The sequence below is a fragment of the Raphanus sativus genome, chromosome 7 (assembly GCF_000801105.2).
Source record: "Raphanus sativus cultivar WK10039 chromosome 7, ASM80110v3, whole genome shotgun sequence".
Lineage (NCBI taxonomy): Eukaryota > Viridiplantae > Streptophyta > Magnoliopsida > Brassicales > Brassicaceae > Raphanus > Raphanus sativus.
The window spans coordinates 16,635,056-16,652,178 of NC_079517.1; the positions used below are offsets into that span (position 1 = coordinate 16,635,056).

The 17,123-nt window shown below is 37.8% G+C and overlaps 4 protein-coding genes across 7 annotated transcripts; 2 read left to right on the top strand and 2 right to left on the bottom strand.

The window, feature by feature from the left end:
- Positions 1 to 7: 7 nt before the first annotated feature.
- On the bottom strand, positions 8 to 3,596 carry LOC108816931 (DEAD-box ATP-dependent RNA helicase 52). The gene is made up of 7 exons (XM_018589493.2): positions 3,439 to 3,596; positions 2,337 to 3,107; positions 2,152 to 2,235; positions 1,602 to 1,844; positions 1,140 to 1,307; positions 903 to 1,016; positions 8 to 815 (listed from the first exon to the last, which is right to left on the bottom strand). Exons 2-7 carry the CDS (start codon positions 3,027 to 3,029, stop codon positions 192 to 194), a joined length of 1,926 nt encoding a protein of 641 aa, XP_018444995.2. The 5' UTR covers positions 3,030 to 3,107; positions 3,439 to 3,596; the 3' UTR covers positions 8 to 191.
- A 2,648-nt stretch (positions 3,597 to 6,244) lies between these two features.
- Positions 6,245 to 9,495, top strand: LOC108816934 (carbon catabolite repressor protein 4 homolog 1). Its single transcript, XM_018589497.2, has 11 exons — positions 6,245 to 6,616; positions 6,791 to 7,505; positions 7,584 to 7,670; positions 7,755 to 7,838; positions 7,916 to 8,002; positions 8,101 to 8,187; positions 8,268 to 8,321; positions 8,421 to 8,512; positions 8,611 to 8,725; positions 8,806 to 8,953; positions 9,037 to 9,495. The coding sequence occupies exons 1-11, from the start codon at positions 6,459 to 6,461 to the stop codon at positions 9,180 to 9,182; spliced, it is 1,773 nt and encodes a 590-aa protein (XP_018444999.1). The 5' UTR covers positions 6,245 to 6,458; the 3' UTR covers positions 9,183 to 9,495.
- Positions 9,496 to 9,720: 225 nt separating this feature from the next.
- Positions 9,721 to 10,700, top strand: LOC108816935 (non-specific lipid transfer protein GPI-anchored 22-like). 3 transcript variants are annotated; one of them, XM_056990421.1, is made up of 3 exons: positions 9,721 to 10,199; positions 10,315 to 10,398; positions 10,462 to 10,700. In XM_056990421.1, the coding sequence occupies exons 1-3, from the start codon at positions 9,857 to 9,859 to the stop codon at positions 10,599 to 10,601; spliced, it is 567 nt and encodes a 188-aa protein (XP_056846401.1). In that variant the 5' UTR covers positions 9,721 to 9,856; the 3' UTR covers positions 10,602 to 10,700. The 3 variants fall into 3 exon arrangements, with proteins under 3 accessions (XP_056846401.1, XP_018445001.1, XP_018445002.1); XM_018589499.2 differs by having other exon boundaries at positions 10,504 to 10,700; XM_018589500.2 differs by having other exon boundaries at positions 10,507 to 10,700.
- Positions 10,701 to 10,986: 286 nt separating this feature from the next.
- Positions 10,987 to 14,583, bottom strand: LOC108836788 (DEAD-box ATP-dependent RNA helicase 11). 2 transcript variants are annotated; one of them, XM_056990419.1, is made up of 7 exons: positions 14,393 to 14,583; positions 13,360 to 14,140; positions 13,167 to 13,250; positions 12,593 to 12,835; positions 12,193 to 12,354; positions 11,977 to 12,090; positions 10,987 to 11,864 (listed from the first exon to the last, which is right to left on the bottom strand). In XM_056990419.1, exons 2-7 carry the CDS (start codon positions 14,059 to 14,061, stop codon positions 11,334 to 11,336), a joined length of 1,836 nt encoding a protein of 611 aa, XP_056846399.1. In that variant the 5' UTR covers positions 14,062 to 14,140; positions 14,393 to 14,583; the 3' UTR covers positions 10,987 to 11,333. The 2 variants fall into 2 exon arrangements, with proteins under 2 accessions (XP_056846399.1, XP_056846400.1); XM_056990420.1 differs by having other exon boundaries at positions 13,360 to 14,240.
- Between the last annotated feature and the right edge of the window lie 2,540 nt (positions 14,584 to 17,123).

The window sequence follows — 17,123 nt, forward strand, 5'->3', positions numbered from 1 at the left end:
GAACTCGTGAAAATAATAGTCGACTAGGAGTTTTTTTTTTTTGCCTTCTATCACATGCACAAGTGAAGACTCACTCGTGTCTACATAAATAACCATCTAGAGAGCAAACATACACATACGATGCTCTCTATTAGTAAAACAATAGAGATAAGAGGGACATAGTTCGTTTTTGAAGAATTGGAGTAAACAACTTAGTCCCAAGCACTTGCCACTCCAGGGCCGTAGCCTTGGTTAGGAACGGCTCCATATCCTCCACCGTAGTAAGCACCACCGCCTCTACCGTAAGGTACGTAACCACCAGGAACGGCTCCATATCCACCACCTGGTACGTTTCCATATCCACCACCTGGTGCGTTTCCATATCCACCAGGCATTGCTCCATATCCACCATACCCACCACCACCGCCACCACCATAGTAGCCACCACCGCCTCCACCTTGGCCAAAAGATTCTCTCCTGAAGTCACGGCCACCAAACCGCCCACCAGACCGTCGGTTCTTTCCACCTCCAAATGAAGCACGAGATGCATACCGACTCAGCCAGTCAGGGACCTCCTGGTTTGCTTCTTGCATAAGCTCAGCGAGTGGCTTGGCCATTGATGTGTTGTTGTCATTGAAGAAAGCAGTTGCTAGTCCTGAATTGCCTGCACGCCCTGTTCGTCCGATACGGTGGACATAGTCATCGATGTCGTTTGGTAGATCAAAGTTGACCACATGAGCCACGTGTGGAATGTCAAGACCACGTGCTGCCACATCAGTTGCAACCAAAATAGGTGTCCGCCCAGTCTTGAATGATCTCAGTGCCACTTCTCTTTCCTTGTATGCATAACAACACCATAATGGTTTTAGGTTTAGTTGCACCTGACTGTGCTATACATTTTCTGATATCAACAACTCACTGACCTGCTGTGACCTATCACCGTGGATGGTCGTTGCTGGGAATCCGTTCATGCACAACCAGTTCTCCAAAGAGTCAGCCCCCTTCTTTGTCTCCACAAATACCAGAGTCAAAGCTTGCTGAAAAATTTAAGAAACATGATCGTCAAGGTGCTCTTAAACCGCAATGGATCATATAGAACAAAAGAGACAATGAAAGGAGAAACTTTAAACCAAGAAATCAACTATGTTGGTTTGCATTACCTTTCCTTGGTTACCATTCTCCCTCTGAGCATGAAGAAGGTCCATCAGATGGCTTCTTTTGTCAGAGTCGTGGACAAACTCTACTCTTTGGACAATCAAATCCGTACTTGAACCCACTCTCCCAACAGCCAGAAATATGTAATTTGAAAGAAAATCAGATGCAAGTCTCTGCACACAAATAAAATAAAAGTTAAAGGGCATATAGAATCGGGAAGAGTCATTTTATGAACAATACGTAAATTCTATCTTGTGATTTTAAAGCCAAACCTGTTGCAAGTCTTAACTAAAACAACAAACGTTATACGTCAACGACGTCAACAGTTACTCGTAGAACAAGTGTACTGGAGACTGAAAATCGAATAAAGCAGTGAATAACAGTGAAGGTACAAGAAAGAATCAGCTGAATCTCTTTTCCAGTAAGAAGAAAACACAGAAAATGACATGTGAAAGAGTTTCACAAACCTGTATCTCTCTGGGAAATGTAGCACTGAATAGCATTGTCTGCCGGACACCAGGAGGAGGCATATCCATCTGCTGAACGATCTTCCTGATTTGCGGTTCAAAACCCATGTCCAGCATCCTGTCAGCCTCATCGAGTGCTAAGTATTTTACCATCTGTAGTGAGACTCTACCTCTCTCAAGCAAATCATTTAATCTCCCAGGAGTTGCAACAAGAATATCAACTCCTCTTTCAAGCTCCCGTATCTGTTAAACAGAAAACAAGAACAGGTTAGCAAGAACATCAGACTTACTATCATGAAATGTAGCTGACTCCTAAAGCTCTTCATTTGAAGGATGCAATAGGAAGAATTCTGGTATAATACAGAGCAAAGACTAGCCAGGACATGTCATCAACCAAGCTAAGAGCTAACACAATTGTCAACTTAACAAGGCGGAATGAGAAAATCCAGTGTAATAACAGCCTGGAAAAGCCTACAAAATCTCCCTTTCTTTCACACACTAAGAGTATAAGCCGTGAAAATGGCAGAGGTAATCAAACAGTAACAGAAACCTGTTGGTTGACTGGTGTTCCTCCATAAGCAACAACAACTTTCACACCAGTTTGGTAGGAGAACTTTCTGGCTTCATCATGTATCTGCCAAAAGAACCATAAAACAGACAGTTTTTAGAAAAAAAATGAAATCTCCATCGGAATGTACGAAGAATAAAGATTAATAAGAGAGCAGTAAATCAGACCTGACATGCCAATTCCCTTGTTGGTGAGAGAATGACAGCAAGAGGATACACTCCCCGAACTCCACGTGGCCTCTCCACATTCTGCTGCTCCTTCATAATCCCACTAATAATAGGAAAACAAAACGCAGCCGTTTTCCCAGACCCCGTCTGAGCACAAGCCATCAAATCCCTCCCAGCAGCCAAGATGGGGATTGCATTACGCTGCACAGGGGTCGGCTTCACGTACTTGCACCTCTGGATATTCAGATTCAGAGCCTCTCCAAGGTCTATCTCAGCGAATGTATTAACAGGAGGCGGCACATTATCCCCACTTGTCTCGATGGGGATATCTTCATACGCCTCAAAGTTAATCCCTGTGTTGTCCTGCTCGTTAACAGCCGGCTCTGCATTCCCATCGTTACCAAACGGGTTAGTTTCAGTATCCCTACGGTCCCAACCTCCACTTCTGTTATTCCAACCACCTCCTCCTCTACCAACATAGCCTCCCCCTCCTCGGCCACCATAACCTTGGCCTCCTCTACCACCATAACCACCACCACCACCACCATATCCCCCACGATCACTACCAGGTGAAGGTCCACGTCCCCTAAGATGAGGAGGCACGTAGTTGGTTCGCGAGGGACGAGAGTTCCCGTAACCCCAACCAGATTGTGCTCTCTCCGATTCAGAAACATCAGCCCATGATGAACTCATACTCGCAAACTACAACCTAACAACTGATTTTCAATCCTCTCCAACTTCGTCTTCTTCGATTTAGAGTAGATCAAAGCCCTGGAGAACAACATTATAATTCATCTCAGTTAGAAACAAGTTGAAGCTGTGCATGTACCAAACAATAAACAGTCATCACATCCATATACTGAAAAAATGCAGATCGATTCAGCTAAAAATCGAATAATCAAAAACAAGAGAAGATCGTAAGCAAACACAACAATCACGAAGAAGTAACAAGAAGCTGAGAACAATCTTCTTCTAAAACCAACAAATGCACAAAATCACTAAACCCTAGAAGCGAAAGGAAATCGAACAGGCCTTACAAGACGGAGCAACGAAACCATGCACAAAGAGATGGAGCAAACCATTAATAAACTCGAGAATCTACCTAGATCAAGGATCAACAGTGTACGGAGAATATAAACCCTAAATCTTTCCTTCTTCTCGCGATCGCACACGAAGCGAATGAAACAAGGTTTCTGGGAAATGAGCAAAAGAGAGAAAAGGATGGGAAGAGATATTTGTATTTCGATGGAACCTTTTTATTATTTCCAAGCTTTCTTTTTCAGGTTGTTTGCCGTTTTTCACTAAAGAAAGCGTGCCGGCGTGGGTATCACGAATTAGACTGTGTGTCGGGCAGTAATTATCTTAGCGCGTGATGAAAACGACGAGCAGGGATTGGATAAAGACGAATATTTATTATGGTCTGGACAAAAATAATTACTGACAAATTTAGAAATTAATTGCCAGAAGAGTATGACCAATTTTTCTTTTTAAATGCTCTGTATTTGCGTATATGCTGGAAAAAAAACTAATTTATTATTTTTCATTGAAAAGAGTATGGGCTATCATTTTCACTTAAAAGTATCATGTACGCTCTCAAATACTATTTGTATTTGCAATGAAAACTAAATAAGAACATTCATATAATAAATATCTGCTATTTTACTTTTTCTGGAAAATATGTGATATTTATATCTACCAAATATCAATATATAATTTTTTTTTGAAATAGCTGTAATGTTGTATATCTAATCTATTAATTTAGGGATTATCTACTATTTGAAGTTCTCGTTTAAATTTTGGACTCTTTTATAGTTGTTGCTAAAATATATCATGTCTCCTATACAATGCAACCTACCAACTTAAATTAAACCAAATCTTAACCAATATAGATTAGTTAAACCTAACCAGTAACACTTTTATAATATTTTTGGTTAATCTCTTAATATAATTAGATCATATAAAACTGAACCACTCTTAAATCAACGAGTTCCATATTATTCCAGACATAAGAAAAAAATATCCGACTCATTTACAACGTAAGCATACAAAGACCGTGTATGCTTATGCTCATTGATCTTCCAAAAACCAAATAATTGTGGCATAGACCAACATAGGCTCATGTTAGTATCACTAACTTTACTTCCATATATTTACTCTTCGCCTACATCATATCACAACATACACAGTTATGCAAGAACATGATTTTTTTTGTTCAAACAACCAAATAATGGTGGCATATGGTCAGTAGTTTTTTTAAATATGTTTTTTATATATTACATTTTACGAGACTATGTGTATAAGTTTTTTTTTTTGAAAAAGGGCATAACTATGTGTATAAGTTAAAAGGTAAAAGGTGTGACAAGACAAATTATTATACTAAAAATGAAAGAAGATTAAATACAAACTAATAACAAGTATAACACAAATTATAACACTATTAAATTCTATATATATTTAATAAAATATTATATATATATCTAATATGTATATATATATAAATGTTACACAATATATATAATATTATATACACATATTATATATACCATATATTATTAATTGAAATTTGACAAATCAATTTCCGTCGTTTAGGACGGGTCCTAATCTAGTTAGTATTAACAGTGAGGTGTTCAAAAAGAAAAAGTCTGCACAGTGCACTGCAGCCTTTCGTGCCTTTTGAAAAAAAATATATAGAAATTACTAACAAATTTTGAAATTAATTGCCAGAAAAGCATTACCAATTTTATTTTAAACAACCACCCTACATTTCGGTATATGCTGGAAAAAACTATTATGTTATTTTCATTGAAAAAAAATATTTGCCATCATTTTCATCACTCTCAAACTTTTAATAATTTCGCACTATTATTATGTTGGTTTTTAACTTTTTATAGACTAAATAAAAGAATCAAAATGCAAAATATAGTTTTTTATTTTTTAATTTATTTTTGAGTTAATATGTTAGAAACTCATAAAAAACGTGATATTAGCAATATACCATATACAGTATAACTCAGTGTGTCAGGGTAGATATTTTATATATATAATTACTTAAAAGCCCTTTTCTTCTTTCTCCAACAATATCTCTCTCTCATCTCTCCCTCTTCTTCTCTTCTGCGATCATGAGTTTACCCCTATTTCTTCTTCTCTTCTCAAATCTTCCCTTTTCATCAAAATTAAACCCTAACCCCCCTAATGATTAATAAACCCATGGACAAAGATTTAAATTCTATAGGTAACACGACAGAGACGTTGACGGATCTTGGAAATGAAGCGGGTCGAGCGGCGGCCGGAGAAGTCGGAGGAGTCGGACTTAGAGGTCTAGAGAGGAGGGAACTTTGAGAGCTGGGTGGCGGGAGCGGAGGCGGCGACTGAGACGGCGGCAGAGGAGGAGAGGGGAGCTGAGATGACGGCGCGGGGGTGGGAAGAGACGCGCTGCGGGAGTCATGGACGGTGGTTGGAGCTGGGTTGTTGGGGGATCTTGGGGTGGGTGTCGGTGGTGCTCATGGATGGGTGTGGCGGCGTTGACGCCATCGTGAGAGGGAGGAAGGGATTTCGGGATTGGGAGATAGAGAGATTAGATAAACATCTCGTTTTAGGTTTGGACTCTTTCTCTCCTTATCACTTTCTTCCTGAAATCCATTTTTTATAGGCTTTGAATCTGTGCAGAGGAGGTGGTTAAAGGGAGACGTGGTTAGGAGAGGGAGAGGTTGAAGCGCAAGGAGAAGAAGAGAGAGAGAGAAAGAGAGGGGCAGTAATGTATTAAAATATTGTTAAACAGTGCAACACAGTACCTTTGTGTATTTACCTAATTACGAAAAAAATGGTGGGTAGAGAGTGCAAATTCTCTTTATTTTTTTGTAATAGCTGCAATGTTGTATATGTGTATAAAAAACTGTATGTTTTTTGAAAATAAAAAATACACCGTATATTGGTTTGTCCGAAACAATCGATCTCACTACGGTTTTGGGATAATTAGGGTTCATCAATTCTGGTGAGTTTTAGGGTCAAGTAAACGGTCTAATCTACTCTCCCCCTTCAATATACAGTAGAAAGCCTCAGAATTTGAGCTTCGATAGTGTTGAATTGCTTTGAGAATTACAGTTAAAAAGTTACTGAAAAGCAATGCTTAGCGTTATAAGAGTGCATCTACCGTCGGAGGTACCTATTGTTGGCTGCGAACTCACACCTTACGTGCTTCTCCGGCGGCCCGATAACACCGCCACCACCGATGATGTGCCAGAGTCAGCCCCGCTTGATGGTCATTTCTTGAAATACAGATGGTAAGCTATGCCATTAGCTTTGTCTCACTCTTTAACTAGCTTATGCTTGATGTTCTTATGTATATATGTTTCTTGTTAAAGTTCAAATCTTTGTTCTTTTTACAAATATGGAGATGTTTAGTTTCTTTAAAGTCTGTATCTTTAAGATGCATTGTCTGGAATCTTGATTTGCAGGTATCGTGTACAGAGCGATAAGAAAGTTGCTATTTGTAGTGTACATCCATCCAAGGAGGCCACATTACAGTGTCTTGGATGCCTAAAGACAAAGGTTCCCGTCACCAAAAGCTACCACTGTTCAACTAAATGCTTTACAGACGCGTGGCAGCATCACCGTGTGTTGCACGAGCGTGCTGCTGCGGAAGGAAACGAGGAAGAAGAGTTGCTCCGTTTGAATAGCTCAGGCTCCGTCTCTAGCATCCTCAGCACCGTTAGTAGTTTAACAAACGGGTCATCCTCAGTTCATCCCTCGGCCGTAACTCAAAAGACTGGCGCAGGAGGGGAAACACTTGTTGAGGTTGGACGGTCCAAGGCATACACACCGATGGCTGACGATGTGGGGCATGTTTTGAAGTTCGAGTGTGTAGTGGTCAATGCAGAGACAAAACAGAACGTTGGCCATCCTTGTACTATATTGACTTCACGTGTTATTCCAGCTCCCTCACCTTCTCCGCGTAGGATGATCCCTGTTAGTGGAGCTGTGGATTCTAATGGCAGACCTATGTCTATGGGATCATTCACTGTACTGTCTTATAATATATTGGCTGATGCGTATGCTAGTAGCGACATGTATATTTACTGCCCCACATGGGCTCTTTCCTGGACATACCGTAGACAGAATTTATTACGGGAAATTGTTAAGTACCATGCGGATATAGTTTGTCTACAGGAGGTACTGCTTTTGGTTTAGTTCTGAACAAGTACACTCGTGTGAGTAGTTCATAGAATGAGACCTCCTTTCGTCTTGCAGGTACAGAATGATCATTTTGATGAGTTCTTCGCTCCTGAGCTGGATAAGCATGGATACCAAGCTCTATTTAAAAGGAAAACAAATGAGGTTTGTTTTGACTCCTCCCCATGCTCACTTATGTTCACAGAATGTGCTGAACGGAATGTATTGATTCACTCTGAAAATTCTTAGGTCTTCGTCGGAAATACAAACACAATTGATGGATGTGCTACTTTTTACAGAAGAGACAGGTTTTCTCATGTTAAAAAATACGAGGTATGTCTTAGTTTCCCACTTTATTTACATGTATCTGTTTGGGTCCTTTTGCTTAAATCATCAAGCTACTCATTCAGGTTGAGTTCAATAAGGCTGCACAATCTTTGACTGAGGCTCTTATTCCTTTGCCCCAAAAGAAAATTGCTTTGAATCGATTGGTTAAGGTATTCGAAGATGCTCTCTACTGTGCTATTCTTGTTTCCACACATTCTCTTTGTTTGATTTTCATGTAAAACTGATATAAGATTCTTTCTTTTTGAAGGACAATGTAGCATTAATAGTTGTCCTGGAAGCAAAGTTCGGTAACCAGGCTGCTGATATTCTTGGGAAGCGCCAGCTACTTTGTGTGGTGAGTTTTGCATCTTCTCTTCTTCCCTAAAGGTCTCTTGGTGATCATTTTCTCTCTGTTATTTGTTTTGATGAATGCAGGCTAACACACATGTAAACGTATCTCATGAACTGAAGGATGTAAAGCTCTGGCAGGTTGATCGTTATTGTCTGATTGCAAAAAATAACTTGCGGATTTCGGATTTCGGATTTGAACATCACTACTAATCCACATTTGGTTCTTGCTCAAAACAGGTTCACACATTATTGAAGGGACTGGAGAAAATAGCTGCCAGTGCAGATATTCCAATGCTTGTGTGTGGTGATTTCAATACAGTACCAGCAAGGTATATTATGCCCAATTATGTCAAAATCTTGATCAGATTATGATTCTGCTCTCTAGGCGTATTAACTCCAAGAGTTTCTTCTTCCAAAATATTTTCAGTGCTCCTCATTCACTTCTTGCTATGGGGAAGGTTGATCCAATGCATCCAGATTTGATGGTTGATCCTCTTGGAATTTTGCGCCCTCACACCAAACTAACTCATCAGCTGCCATTGGTATGAAAGACATACTTCAAAATTTTTTAAGAATTTTGCAACATATTATGCATAATCATCTCACCTTGTGAGCCATGCAGGTTAGTGCTTACTCGTCCTTTGCAAGAATGGGAGGAAGCCTTACTGCTGAGCAGCAAAGGAGAAGAATGGATCCTGCCTCAAATGAACCCTTGTTTACCAACTGTACCAGGGACTTTATAGGCACACTTGATTACATATTTTACACAGGTTCCTCGCCGATTCGATGCCTGCAAATTTGCAACTGAGTTTTCTTTTCATTCTGTAAACATTTTGCCTTTTTTTTGTTTCAGCGGATACGCTAACAGTGGAATCGTTATTGGAGCTGCTGGATGAAGAGAGCTTGAGGAAGGACACGGCTCTTCCATCTCCAGAATGGTCTTCTGATCACATTGCACTTTTGGCTGAGTTCCGCTGCATGCCCAAGACCAGACGCTGATTCTGCAAACACACAGATGAAGCAAATATTTTATGGAGATACCATAAGCTGTAACCGGCGCTTAAAGACTGGACCCAGTGGAGATGATTAAGCTACATGAGGCAGATGGATAATCGCTTTATGGTTTGGGATTGTACTCAATATCACAGTTTTATTTCCTTTCACCTCACTGTAAGATCAGTCTATGGTTCCTTGTTTTTCTTCTTCTCATAGTGATTCCTCTTTGCATGTAGATTTTTCTTCCATGGCTTGTAATGGTAATAATGTAAACTTAGATTCTTCAAGAAAGTAGTGGCTTGAGTTTACAGTCGCTTGAGAATAAAATCTGTCTGTGGCTCCAAGTCTCCCTGCACATAAATAATATAGTATCAATGTTCTATGTACTCTTTCCTTGTGGATTTCTTGAAGAGATTGTGAAAACGAACTGTGAACAACTTGTATATATATATATGTAGCCCTCCCAATACCTGCAAAAGATTAAGAAATTTTTTAACTCAGACATGAGACATGTCAACTACTAGTCATTAAAAAACATTTTAAACAAGTTTCTTGCAGAACTAGAACTATAATTATCCAAGTTGAGAGGGAAACATATGTGAACAGGAAACAAGTATGTAGATAAGTTTATAAAAAGGCATATAGAGTTCATTGTTGCATAAACTGGTGGTAGATTCATGGGTTACAATCAAAATCGACACAGGCTGGCTCTATGCATAACAGTAGCAATGATGTTTCTTGGTGTGAGATCAGACTTGAATCAGGACATAAAGGGATGTCAGTATTCCATGTCTGATCTATACTCTTGTCTTCCTTTTGTAACTAGCAAAGCTAAAGCTCCAGACTCAACATGTTGCACCACACTCAAGGAAAAATTAGACAAAGGGCAGACCAAGAGATGTCTCTGTACGCTTGTCAAAGACAGGGATGATCCTGGTTTAGGGTTCAAAGTTGATGCTAATCGTGCAATGAGCCTTCCTTCCACATGTCATGTCCCTGCAAATATCTCACAATGCCCAGGTGAGAAATTTCATACCAAAATCTCTTTTACAATATCTTCTGGAAACATACTGTAGAAGATGAATTACATGGTCACAGTTATATATTTCTCATTATTTCATCTTTTTGCAAGAAGAGCTTCTACATTTGCCTCCAGATTCAGTTGCAGCTAAGATTTTTAAACAATTCACTGAAGCCTTTCAAAATGTTGAACCTAGAGGTACTAACACTACTCTTTTGACAGTTTAATTCTACTCGTGCAAACATCATTCCATCTTTCTAGGAACTAGGATAAAACATAACAAACAAACAAAAAATACTGCAGCAGTCCCCACAACTACAAGTTCAAGCGTCAATGGAAGAGATAAGAAGCAATTTGGTTTAGTGATGGCTGGAGCTTTCTCACTATGGTACCTAGTGTAGTCCTTTGTTATGAAAGTTAATAAATACAACCAAACTCGCTATACGTTAATTATCTATCTCTTGTGCATGCATGTTAATAAAACATATGGTCTTCTCTTAGCATCTTCTTAAGATATTATGCCATTGTATGTTGTATAACCAAAGAGAATCCTCATTAGAAAAAGACTGAAGAGAATCCTCATATGGAGTTACCTTTAGTATGGGCCTGGGCGTTGTTGAGTGTCCTGGAGTTGAGACAAATTAGCTGTGCACGTTGAATTATGTCAGACGAGTGACTTGAAGAAGATTCAGAAGATGAATAGCAATAGCAGTTAAATCCAAATGCTAGACTTGTATTCTCATAAGCGGTAGATTCACACACAGCAACAATTTTGTAAGCATTACAGAGTTGTAAAAGAATTAAACTAGTATGTTTCACCAAGAAAGATTGTCAACAACAAAGGAAAGTGTAGAACCAATTGGATTTCAAACCAACAAATGAATTTGTCAGAAGAAACCAAGAACAAGATCAAAATCGGAAAACACTTATGTCTATTTTTAAGGCCAAGTCCTAAAAATAGCCTGAGAACAAAAAACAGACACTCACCTAATAGCAAGACTAGTAGTTATATCTATCTCTTGAATGAGAGAGATCTCAAAGGTGAGCGGGCAAAATACATGTGCTATTTTGGGAATATAAGAAAAATAAAGAGTCAGGTTAAAAAGGACGAAAATTTGGGAAGCTTTATTTGGCTAATCCCAAGCACTTGTCACTCCTCCACCATAGCCACCACTTGGAGCACCACCGTATCCACCACCACTTGGAGCACCAGTGTATCCACCACCACCATAGCCTCCTCCGCCATAGTAGTCACTGCCACGGCCGCCGCGGCCACCACCACCCCCACCACCGAAAGAGCCTTCCCTTCTGAAGTCACGGCCACCAAACCGACCACCACCCCTTTTCTTACCACCGCCAAATGAAGCACGTGAAGCGTATCGTGTGAGCCACTCAGGTACCTCTTGATTGGCTTCTTGCATCAGCTCAGCGAGCTGCCTAGCCAGTTGTGCATTTTTCTCATTAAAGAAGGCTGTTGCTATGCCAGACTTGCCTGCACGTCCTGTTCGTCCGATGCGGTGAACATAGTCATCAATGTCATTTGGTAGATCAAAGTTCACTACATGAGCCACATGTGGAATGTCAAGACCACGTGCTGCCACGTCTGTTGCCACCAAAATGGGTGTCCTCCCAGTTTTGAAGGACCTCAGTGCCACTTCTCTTTCCTTCAATGCATCATAAACACAAAAAAAGTTTGGTTTAAGCTGTAGTTGGAGTAGAGTATATCGATAAAAACAAAACAGTAAGGTCTGATGTTAACATTATCAATCAACGAACCTGTTGAGTTCTATCACCGTGAATGGAGGTTGCTGGAAACTCATTCATGCACAACCAATTTTCCAAAGCGTCAGCTGACCTCTTTGTCTCCACAAAAACCAATGTCAATGATTGCTGTGTATGAAAAGAAAAGTAAAACCAGCAATTGTCAGGGCGTCAAGAATTATGACAATAAATCTTGGCTAAGTAAACAACAGATGCTAACTCCCGCATTACCTTGTCTTGGGTCTCTCTCTGTGCGTGTAGCAGATCCATGAGATGACTTTTCTTGTCAGCCTCATGGACATACTCAACCCTTTGGGCAATTAAGTCAGTGCTTGAACCAACTCTCCCCACAGCCAAAAATATATAGTTTGACAGAAAATCAGCTGCGAGTCTCTGTACAAGAAATAAATATGAAGGAATTAATATAAACATAAAGAACCAAATCTTAGTGTGCTGAATATTATGGAGGTTGTCTCATATAACACGCATACGGCATTTTAACTTCCTTTACAGTCTAAAACTAAATCATGATTTGGGTAAGAACACTATTGTCCTCTGACAGATTAAGCTCTGACTTTACTAGAATATAATTGAGTAAGAAAAGTGTGTTATGTGGACAAGTAGAACCAACCTGGATCTCCCTAGGAAACGTAGCACTAAACAACATAGTTTGTCTCATCCCAGGTGGAGGCATGTCCATCTCTTCAACGATCTTTCTAATTTGTGGTTCAAAACCCATGTCCAGCATCCTGTCCGCCTCATCGAGAGCTAAAAACTTAATCATCTGCATCGAGACTCTAGCTCTCTCCAGTAAATCATTTAACCGGCCAGGAGTTGCCACAAGGATATCAACTCCTCTCTCGAGTTCCCTGAGCTGTACAAACAATAAAAGATGAAATCAACAAATTGATGCTTGGAAATTGATTGACTAACACCTGTAACCAGGATTAATTTCAATGCTTCTCCATATTACGCAATGAAGATACAAGTGAGATGGCAATGTCAATTAGAATTGTAAGATACAAGATTAATTATGCAATTGCTAACTTCAAAATCAAAACACAATTTCAACAAATGATACTGACATCAGGAAGAAAAGAGATAGCAGAACCCAAACCAGTAAGGCGTAAAAGCTGCTAATAACTTAAAACAGACAACAGCCCTATAAGCACGAAGCAATATCTTAAATCAGACAACAGCCCTACCTGCTGGTTAATAGGTGTTCCTCCATAAGCAACAACGACCTTCACACCAGTTTGGTAGGAGAATTTTTTGGCTTCATCATGTATCTGCAAAAAATGCACAACGTCAACAATGTGTGTATATTGGAAAAGTATACATATGTTTTGTCTGAAGAAATTGTATTTTATGAGAGAATGAGTAGATTCTCTATGGTACCTGAGATGCAAGCTCCCTTGTTGGTGAGAGGATAACTGCAAGAGGGTAAACGGTCCTTGAACCACGGGGTCTTTGAAGATGCTGATCTCTCATGATTCCACTAATTATGGGAAAGCAAAAAGCAGCAGTCTTCCCAGACCCTGTCTGAGCACAGGCCATCAAATCCCTCTCTGCAAGCAGTATCGGAATAGCGTGACGCTGTACGGGTGTTGGCCTCACGTACTTACACCTCCTGATGTTCAGATTCAACGCCTCCCCAAGATCAATCTCCGCAAATGTGTTAACGGGAGGAGGCACGTCTCCTCCACTGGTCTCGATGGGAATATCTTCATAGGCATCGAAATTAATGCCAGTATTCTCCTGAACGGTGGGTTCTACTTCTAAATCAGCATCATCTCCAAAGGGATTAACTTCACGGTCCCATCCTCCACCTCTGTTGTTCCACCCACCACCACCACCTCCTCGTCCACCATAACCTTGGCCGGGACGCCCAACATCATTCCTGTAGCCGCCACCGCCGCTGCCACCACCTCCAGGCGCCCATCGAGAAGGTTGACCACCATACCCTGGACGATCATTCTGTGGCAAAGGAGCAACAGGGTCTGGTTGCCTGTTCCTTAGATGTGGGGGAACATAAGCAGGCTTTGCCCTGGAAGCAGCAGCCTTCTCTGAGTCAGCAACATCTGCCCACGATGCACTCATAACTGAAATTTTGTCCTAAATCTAGAAAAAAAAAGCTTGCAATGCTCCGGTTTACTTGTTATCCTTGACAAAAATGAACCTGGCAAATTCCACAAAGGTGTCTAGTTAGCAGAAAAGCGCAATCCAATTGTAGATGCGTGATTGTAGATAAAGGAAGAGACTTTATCAAAACCCATAAGCTGTAAAGATGAAACCCATACAAAATCTCAATCAGATCTATAAAACAGCTAAATTAGAAGAGAAGAGGAGAAAGCTGGCTATCTAAAAGCTCGAAATAGAGAGATACGTTCGGGGATAAATAAAGGGGATGATCTACAGAGAGAGAGAGAACCTTGATAATTGGCAGAGAGAATCGAATCGAATCGAAACGAGGAAATCAATTCAACGGTAGTCGTTCACCCACACAACGGAGAAGCTTCAAGGGGAGAGAAAAACCCTAAATTTCTTGTGTTTTGCTTTTTTTTTTGGATCGGACACAACGCGAGAAAATAGTTATTTTTTTGCAACTGAGAAAATAGATTTGTCACCTTTTTGGTCTGACCTACTATTATTTGCGATGGGCTTTTGAAATCCCCTATATATTAATCCTGGAACATTGCAACATTGTTTGGTAGCCACGTGTCATCATGAGAATTATTCTGAGGATTGTTAGAGAAATAAGTTGGTCCATCTACACATATATTATAGTTTTTATTAAATAACTATTAAATCAGTTATTAATATACAAAAGAATATTCTCTATTGTTTCCTTAAATAAAAGCTACGGAACTTCCTAATATGATTGACATATATATCACCATTAATGATTATGAATAATAAAGATTTGATAATAATTTTTTATCCTCTATACTTTTCGTTTAATTTTATTTGTTAAAATAAATTAAACAATCACATTAAGCATATAATAAAAAAAATTATATTTTTTCTTATATGTTGTATTTCGAATTTTTTAAAACGATTATAAATTACTAAAAATGGTACAAGCCTCACATTGAAAATTTTGTGATCAATGCTAACTTTTTTTCAGTTCAGCCTATCGTTTTTAATGAGTCTTGAACATTTTTTAATGATTAACTAAATAAATCACGTACATAAAAGAAAGTGTTTTGGTTTAAAAATTGTTGCATACCCAAAATCAGTATGAACCATCGTCACTTTCATTTAAAATTTGGTTACAATAAAAAATATATGGTTGGAAAAAAAATCTGAATCCAAATAACCGAACAAAATCCAATCTACAAAATAGTATAGAACTTTAATCAATTTGGTTAGATATCTGAACATGTTTAAAATTTTGGTATCTAAAAACCAGAACCGAACCCGAATCGGACCAAAATATTTTGGGTATCCGAGTATATTCGAATCAAATTTATATACTTAAATATATTATTTAAAAAAATTAATATCTCAAAGAAATATACAAAATACTTAAGATGTTTTTAAATTGTCCAAAATATTTAGAAATATATAAAAATAGTAAAAATTATATATTTAAAATAACTAAACATTACTCAAAATACCAAAATACTGAAAATATCTATTCATTTTCTATCCAAATATTTAAGTTAAACCAATTTTTATGTTAAATTTAAGTTTTTTGGTATACATTATTCAAATTTATATGTAACATATTATTTTTATTTTTATATTTTGAGAAATTTAAAGTATATATGAACTTTAAGTTTTTAAAAAATTAAATGGGTTATCTGAATCTAAAACCAAACCGAACATATAAAGATTCGAACCAAATTTGCAAAGATCCAAACCGAACCTAACCAAACCAAATGATACCTACCCACATGTCATCCCTAATCAAATGTAAAAAAAATTATTGATAACAAAAAAATATATTATTTATTTAGATACAACATATTTAAAAAAAAGTTCACCCCGCGCAAGGCGCGGGTTATCATCTAGTTCCCCAATTAAAAAAGAAACATTCTGAAAAAATCTACCTATACAAGATCACTGTACCCATTCATTTAAATATAAATATTAGGTCTTACCATGTTATTAACCCACTAACTAAATATATCAGTAGGTTTATATTACTATATTAAACCAGCCATATACCAACTTTAATTTAGATAGACCAAAACATGTTAACATAATACACAACAATTTGTAATATAATACACGACCATTTGTAAGTCAGTACATGTTCTTCACAGTAAACACAAGGATGCACGATCATACCCTAAAGTATATACTGTATCATTTTGAATCAAACTAATATCTAGCCATAAAACAGCTTTATATTTGATAGTCCAAAACAGGTTATACACGACAATTTAGAACACAATACATGTTCTTCACAATAACACATTCATGCACCATCATACACCAATGTCTATGAAAGAACACGGCTTCCCTTTGCGCTTTCAAAACAGGTCAAAGTGATTCAAAATGGAACCTAACTTATACTTTATCATTTGGAATCAAACTAATCAATTAAAATACTATATTATTTTGAATCTAAATGATATGACAAAATATTATTAATTTGACAAGTCATTTAGTTTATTTAAGAAATCGTCAGAAAAATTAAAAAAATATAAGTCTATGTTGATAAATTCAATATTTAGCATATATTTCTCTAACCTATTTTAACTGAATATAAATTTGAAAAAAAATAGAAATCTGTGTTGATAAATTTAATATTTAGCATATATTTCTCTAACCTATTTTAACTGAATAGTTTTGGAAACAACTTTTCTTGATTAGATTTTGAAACAATATCTTTTCCATACGATTTTAAATACATAAAATTTAAGAATACTTGATCTACAAGTTTAGTAATAACTGCAAAAAAGAATATGTTACCTAATTTAACTGGATAAACATTAATTCTTATTAATTCATATAAATCGGTATTTATAATTTTCCAATAACATTCCTTATTCCTCCAACTAGAAAATCATATCAAATATTTTTACTATTCAACTTTAAAAACGTGATGGGCTTTAATCCATGACACAAAACCAAATTGTTAAAATATAATAAAGCAAAAGCACTAATTACAAATATGGGTACAAAATAAAACATCTAAAATATTTTAAATT